The sequence below is a fragment of the Apaloderma vittatum genome, unplaced genomic scaffold (genome assembly GCF_000703405.1).
Source record: "Apaloderma vittatum isolate BGI_N311 unplaced genomic scaffold, ASM70340v1 scaffold22336, whole genome shotgun sequence".
In the NCBI taxonomy this organism is placed as follows: Eukaryota; Metazoa; Chordata; class Aves; order Trogoniformes; family Trogonidae; genus Apaloderma; species Apaloderma vittatum.
The window spans coordinates 4,327-11,170 of NW_009723754.1; the positions used below are offsets into that span (position 1 = coordinate 4,327).

The 6,844-nt window shown below is 55.5% G+C and overlaps 1 protein-coding gene across 1 annotated transcript in view; it reads left to right on the forward strand.

Annotated features, from left to right (window-relative positions):
• NUMA1 (nuclear mitotic apparatus protein 1) overlaps positions 1-6,595 on the forward strand; it is a gene marked incomplete at both ends in the record, with an annotated part of 8,677 nt that extends 2,082 nt beyond the window's left edge. Inside the window, 10 exons of the mRNA XM_009872245.1 lie at positions 130-209; positions 881-963; positions 1,043-1,123; positions 1,343-1,427; positions 2,369-2,492; positions 3,051-3,208; positions 3,627-3,744; positions 5,394-5,511; positions 5,871-6,011; positions 6,476-6,595. Of these exons, the coding sequence (XP_009870547.1) occupies positions 130-209; positions 881-963; positions 1,043-1,123; positions 1,343-1,427; positions 2,369-2,492; positions 3,051-3,208; positions 3,627-3,744; positions 5,394-5,511; positions 5,871-6,011; positions 6,476-6,595 (1,108 nt within the window). The remainder of the gene's footprint in view (positions 1-129; positions 210-880; positions 964-1,042; positions 1,124-1,342; positions 1,428-2,368; positions 2,493-3,050; positions 3,209-3,626; positions 3,745-5,393; positions 5,512-5,870; positions 6,012-6,475) is intronic.
• Between the last annotated feature and the right edge of the window lie 249 nt (positions 6,596-6,844).

The following is a 6,844-nucleotide window of genomic DNA, read 5'->3' on the forward strand; positions in this document are numbered from 1 at the left end:
GCCCGAGCTCTGTATTGTCCCAGAGCCAGCTCGACAAGCTCTGTTGTGAAAAGAAAAAAAACACCCAAACCACAACAAACCCACTGTTTGTGTAATCCCTCGGTTAACGCAACCCATGTGCTTTTCTAGCCACAGGAGCGAGGAGGGGGAGTCTGTGCTGGAGCAGCCGCTGCCGGAGAGGATCTCCTTCATCCGTGGCTTCCTGCAGAGTAAGATCCTCCGCTGGTTGCCCCTGCTCGGTGCCCCCCCGAGTCTGGTTTCATGCCTGTAGGCTTCCCCCTCTCCCTAGTGACCTCCCTGCTGCTGCATCAGCAGCTTTGTGAGGTGGAAATCCTTGCCAGAGCCCCAGCTTGGTGCAAAGGAAAATCTGGGGTGTGAAGGGTGCTGGTGGCTGCTGCCGTGACTCCGCTCATCGGGCGGCAAAACCTGGCCTCGAGCTGCTCAAATCCTCCTGGAAAATCTTTACCTGAATGGGAATCTTGGGAGGGGAAATAATAGGAAGTCCCTTGTGCCTTTTTGCTCAGCCCTGGAAGGGCAGACACTGTAGTTCATCCTCTGCAGATGGGGCTGGGTTTGTGCTGGTGGTGGTGGAGCAAAAGGCATAGAGAGGGTGATGTGGGATGGCTGGAACCTTGAGGGAAGTTTCCAGGGAGGGGGAAAAAAGGTCTGGCAGAGCTAATGACAGAGGCCGAGCACTGTGGGCTTGGCTCCGGAGCCCGGCTTGCCCTGTGCCTCCCTGCCTGTGCCCCTTCTTCCTGGGGGAGAAGGTGCCGTTCAGCCCAAGTGTGTCCCCTCGGGGGATGAGTGGGTGGATGGATGGATGGATGGATGGATGGCCCCAGTGACACACAACTGGGAATCCCCCACTTCATGTTTGCAGAGCACTGCAAGCACAAATCGGCCACGGAGAACCTGGTCTCGGCGCAGAAACTCCTGGAGGGAGAGGAGCTGGCGTTGGCCAAGGTAACCGTGGGGGACACTTTGTTCCTGACGTGTCGATGACTGACCTCAGGCTTGGCGATGCTGACCTGCCTCGTTTCAGGTGGCCGTGCTGCTCCTGTATCACACCTCCATGAGCTGCAAGAACCCCGGGGACTGGAATGAGTTGAGCTACGAGACCCAGGTAATCCCTTCCGAGTTTTTCCCTCCAGACCAGGGGTGTGAGGGGAAGCAGAGGTGCTTTTTTGTGACCCACCCTCATGTTCAGGTCCCCTCAAAAGAGGGCGTGGGGCAGGTGCTGCGATGCTCCAGGCAATCAAAAGCTCGTGCTTGTGAGTGTGGGCACCTGCCGGTGCAGGCACAGGCAGGCAGAGTTGCTGACCCTGCGGCTCCTCTGACGCAGGTTGAGTTGGCATCGATCCTCAAATTCGTGCTGGACAACGAGGAGAGCCTGAATGAGAACCTGGGGACGTTTCTGCAGAGGAGAGGTGAGCGCCGGGTGCTGGCTGCCTGCGCTCTGGCACCAGCCCAGAGGAACGGGCCAAGCCTTGTGCTGGCAGAGCAGGCATTGCACACGTTTTTCTCCTGGCTGGTAAGGCCGACAGGTTTTTGCCGTAGTGACGTCCGAGTGCCAGCTCGGAGTGAGACAGAAACAGTCCGTGACCTTGCAGAGACAGCAGCAGGGTGGGATGTTGCGAGTGCGGAGCACTGCTGGCATCTTCCTGTACAGCTCCCATCCCAGCAGCGCCTAAATGGCATGGATGACCCTTTTCCAGAGCATAAAAACATCCTTTTTTTCCCCCCTCTTTGTTCATGCTGCTATAGCTGCCAAGCAGCAACGCCGTCCAGATCCCCTCTCCCCAAGACTGAGCCCTGTGAAGTGGTTCCTTGTAAGTTCTTTAAGAACGGGGCTGCCTTACACCTGCTGGGCTCTTCCTGCTCAGCAGCCTGAGTTGCATTATTAGTTGTAACTTGTCTAGTATCCCTGCGCTGTGTAAAGTTAGAAAACTCCCCAAACAAATCTTAACCATAGCCTCATAGTAACTTAATACAGAGAAAATTAACTCGATCCAGCCAAAACTAACACACACCTGCACAAACTGTGGCCAGGCAGGGGTCCCTGCACCCCAGCTCTGGAAGTTTTTGACCTTACGGCGGCTGCAGCTATCAAAAAAGGTGATATTTTGGTTCTTGGCAGTGGGGTTTTAATGGTTTTAATTGTGGCATACGTGGCTTTCCCTGCAGGAGCGAGGTGAGTGGGATGCCCAGAGCTGGGCAGGCCAGGGACATAAGGCAGGTTTACGGATTTCTTGCCTGGGCTGATCCGCCCTTGCTGAAATTTGCAGTCTCCCGGGGTTTCCAGCTGCTCAACCTTCCCTTCTGATATTAATGTGAACCTCACAGCCTGCTTCTCGCTCGTGATTTCCAGTGCCACCCTCCTCATCTGGCAGCAGCAGCTCTGAGGAGCGCTCCCCGCTGCTCTCCTTCCCGCACAGGCGAGAGGTGCGTTTCCTGGAGCTGCAGAAGATCGCCTCCTCCTCCAGCGCCAACAAGTATGTGTCTCCCAGCCTCTCAGCTGCCAGCGGGGAGCCGGGGGGAAGCAAAACAAATAAGGTGGCTGCTGGGACCCAGGGATGTAGCCGGGCTGCACCCTAGCTCAGCAGAGAACTTCTTTCTATTGCAAACTCCTTGGGGATGTCCGGTGGTGGAGTGAGGTCGGGCTGTCATAAGCTTGTTTCAGCTTTAATGAGCGCAGCCGTGTCCCGGCGCAGTTTGCAGTCCTCTCCTGCCCTGGAGTGGGTTTGGGAGGACCTGGATTGTGTCACTTGCTGGATGTGCTGAAGGAGTTTTTCTCCAGCGGCGAGGCTCTGGCTTCAGTGTGAAGGGAGGTGGAGGCTTTGCCTGATTTTATACGTGTATGTCAGGAGCTCAGAGGCTGGCGTTGGGGTGATTGAGATGAAGAGACCTCATCTTGATCGTTCTGCTCGAGAGACAAGGAATCAAAGATTTTTTGCTCTGAACTGACCTCCGAGACTGGGTCTGGGGAATGGGAAGGGACGGTGCCCCTCCGTCTGCTCTGGATAACCGAGTTACGGTGTGCCTCTCCGCAGCATGTTCCCCGGCCCTCCGTCCTCGCCCATGGGGGACGTCATGCAGACCCCCCAGTTCCAGCTGCGGCGACTAAAGAAGCAACTGGCTGCTGAGAGAGAGAACCGGGACGAGCTGGAGGTGGAGCTGGCAGAGAACCGCAAGCTCATCACAGAGAAGGGTGAGTTGCTAGCGGGCGTCCTGGGATGCGGGGAGGGCTGAGGCCTCACCTGGTTTCTGTGACTTTCTTTTTTTGACCTCACCATGACCGTGCTCCTCTGGAGCATTTCTCAGAGGTGCTGTTGGTCCCTCTACTAAATGATTTGGAGCAGGTTGGCAGGCGTAGGAGTATCCCCAGCTGCACATGGAGACTGCAAGGTCCCTCTCGTGTTCCTTTTTGTATCCTGGGCAAGAAAATCCACGGCTGAAGCACCACCTGTGCTGAGCAGCTGTGTGGGCAGCCTGGCTCTTCCGTTTCCTGCTGCAAAGGGTTTCTCTCCAGCTTGGGAGAGGGACAGGCATCCTCTGCTGTGCTGTCAGGAGGGATTCAGGTGACGTGAAAAGATGGTAACGGGGGCCTTTCTTGCTGCTCTCCCCAGAGGCTCAGATCACCATGATGCAGCAGCGGATTGATCGCTTGACTCTGCTCAACGAGAAGCAAGCGGCAGACCAGGTGGAGCCCAAGGAAATACAGGAGCTGAGGGAGAAGAATGAGAGGTAATCCTCTGGTGACAGAATCACAGAAATATTGAGGCTGGAAAAGACCTGAAACCATCAAGTCCAGCACTCCTGCTAGACTGGTCCCGGTCGCTCCCAGGTCCCCTGGCTTTGTGTTGTCTATCTCTTCCCCAGCAATGCACGAAAAAGGGGTGAAGGAAAACCTTCCTCTTGCTCTCTACCACCTCCTCTTGCAGCTGTGCATCAGGGAGGAGTTTGCTTCAGCAGTCGCAGCATCGCGGGATGGTTTGGCTTGGAAGGGACCTTTCAAGGCCATCTTGTCTAAACCCTGTGCCATGAGCAGGGACATCTTCCACTAGATCAGGTCGCTCAAAGCTTCATCCAACCTAATCTTGAATGTTTCCAGGGCTGGGGCCTCCAACTCCTTTCTGGTCAACCTGGGCCAGGGTTTCGCCACCCTCAGCATAAATTCTCTTTTCCTTATATTCAGTGTGAATCTCTCCTGTTTCAGTTTAAAACTTGTCCTGTGGCTACAGGCCCTGATAAGGAGTCCCCCCCCATCTCTTTTTACAAGCTGCCTTTAAGTACTGGAAGACAACTACAAGGTCTCCCTGGAGTCTTCTCATTTCCAGGCTAAACAGCCCCAACTCCCTCAGCCTGTCCTCACAGGGAGGTGCTCCAGCCCCCTGATCATTTCTGTGGCCTCTTCTGGTCACTCTCCAACAGGTCCATGTCCTCCTTGTGCTGAGGACCCCAGAGCTGGGCACAGAACTGCAGGTGGGGTCTGAGCAGAGCAGAGGGACAGAATCTGCCCCCCTTACCCTGCTGGCCCCGCTTCTCTTGATGCAGCCCAGGAAAGGGTTGTGCCTGCCAGCACGCCGTGTCCTGTGGTGTGGCCGTGACCCATTTTTATCGCAGCAGGCAGGGAGCTGGTCCCAAACCACGCAGCATGTTCCGACAGCCCACTCCTTGCTCAACATTGGACAGTTTTAAGGCTCAGCTTGACGGGTGCTGGGCCATCTCATTTAAACCGTATTTCTTTACCTTAAAGGGTTTGACTAGATGATCTTTGAGGCCCCTTTCCAACCTGGTATTCTCTCATTCCATACTCACCGTGGGAACAGCTGTCCCCGTTGTGGGGAACGAATGTGCTGCCCGCGTGGGTCTCACCCGCCTGGGACAGGTTCTGTGTCACCGAAAGCTTTCAGGGTGATATTGGAGCTCCCAGCTCCTTCCCTGGCTTCCAACCCTCCAGTTTGATCCAGTTTGATTGGATCTGAACTGGGCTGTGTTGCGCGCTTGAATTCTGTTGCCTGCATCTCGGTCTTTGCCCTGTCCCTGCGCAGCGATGTGTTTACTTGGGAAGGATGCCCAGTCTTTCTGGGCAGGTGCTGTGTCTTTTTTTTGTCCTTTCCTTACTTATTTCTCGTTGCCAAGGGGTAGCTGGAGCCCCGCGGCTGCCTACGCTTTCAGTTCTGAGTGTTTTGTGCAAAACACAAACATCATTTACCTGCACTCCGCTTTTTGACATCTTGGCACCCAGTTTAGAGCTGAAGTTATGGTAGTTTCACACAGAAATACCTTGGTAGCTTCTTTTTCTCAGCAATAGCCAACAGTTTCAGTCTCTGACCATGTCCTCACCTGCCTTGGGCTTGCACCTCCTGCTTTAACAACCTCCTCTCCCGCAGCCTGACGGTGCGTTTGCACGAAGCCCTCAAGCAGTGCCAGGACCTGAAGACTGAAAAAAACCAGATGGACCGAAAAATCAGCCAGCTCTCTGAGGAAAACGGGGAACTTTCCTTCAAGGTACTGGGGTGCCGCATCCTCTCCGTGTTCCCCGCAGCCCAGTAGTTTGTGGTGGGACCCAGCAGGGAGGATTTGGTGCCAGAGTCGGGTGCTGGGCTCCTCACGGCTCTGCTGTTGGCCTCGTGTGGCCAAACCTGCTTTGGGCTCCAGATCCTGATCTCAGGGGAAACCGTGGTGAGAGAAATAAGGGCTGGGTGGATTTGCTTGAGTGCGGTGAGTAGATCTTGAGCCCTCAGGACCTGGGATGTCCGTGGATGATCAGCGCTCTTGAGAGGGGAGCCAGCAGAGCCCTGGGCAGCGTTGGGAATTCCCTGACCCTCTCCTGGGGGATATTTCTTTTTCTTTTTTTCCCTCCACAGATGCGGGAGATCACGAGCCACTTGGTGCAGCTGCAGGAAGCTCTGAACGAGCTCTTAGAGGAGCACAACGTGTCCCTGGTGCGGTGGCAGGAAAAGCAGGGGCAGCTGGAGAGCGAGCTGCACACTGCCCTGCAGGAGAAGGTGAGGGGGTCCCTCCTGGCTGGTGCGTGCCCCCCAGTTTGACCAGGGGCTGGGTGACCGCACCTCCTCTTGCTCGGTTCCCTCACCTCAACGTTTTACTCGCTCCTCATAGAATCATAGACTGGTTAAGGTTGGAAGGGACCTTAGTTCTCACCCCGCTGCTGTGGATGAGGACACCTCTCTCCCACCAAGCCAGGTTGCCGCAAAGCCCCTTCAACCCGGGCCACCAGCCCAGGTTGCTCCAAGCCCTGTACAACCTGGCCTGGAACACTCCCAGGGATGGGGAAATTCACAAATCTTTTACAAGCAATTCACGCGGTCCCACAAACTTGTGAGCCATGGGATGAAAACCACTGTTAAAAGAGGCTGGAAATTAACCCAGTCCTGCAGGAGCTGCTGTGGAACAAGGTTTCTGACTGTCCTTTTTCAGAGGAACTATATTTTAGTCATGTCTTCATCCCCAGAAATGCTCGGAAGAGAAGATCGAGATTCTCCAGGGGAAGATTTCTCTGCTGGAGGATCAGCTGGCCAAGCTGGGGGACTGCAGCACCCAGAAGGGCGAAGTCATGGGCGACGTCCTGAAGGTAATGGATGGGTCTTGAGAGAGCCTCTGGCTCCCGCAGCAAGGACAGGCGGCGCTCAAATGTAAAATTCCTCTAGGTGGGGAGAGCGGTGGGTACTGGAGGGATGCATGGGCAAGCAGGGGGTGCTGGGAGGGACGGCAGGTGCTGGGCAACTCCTGTTGGGACACAGCACGTGGGTCTCTTGTGAGAGTGTTGGATGTGGCTCAAGGGTTGTGTGTTTTGTTTTCCCCCTCCCTCCTCTTCTCTCTG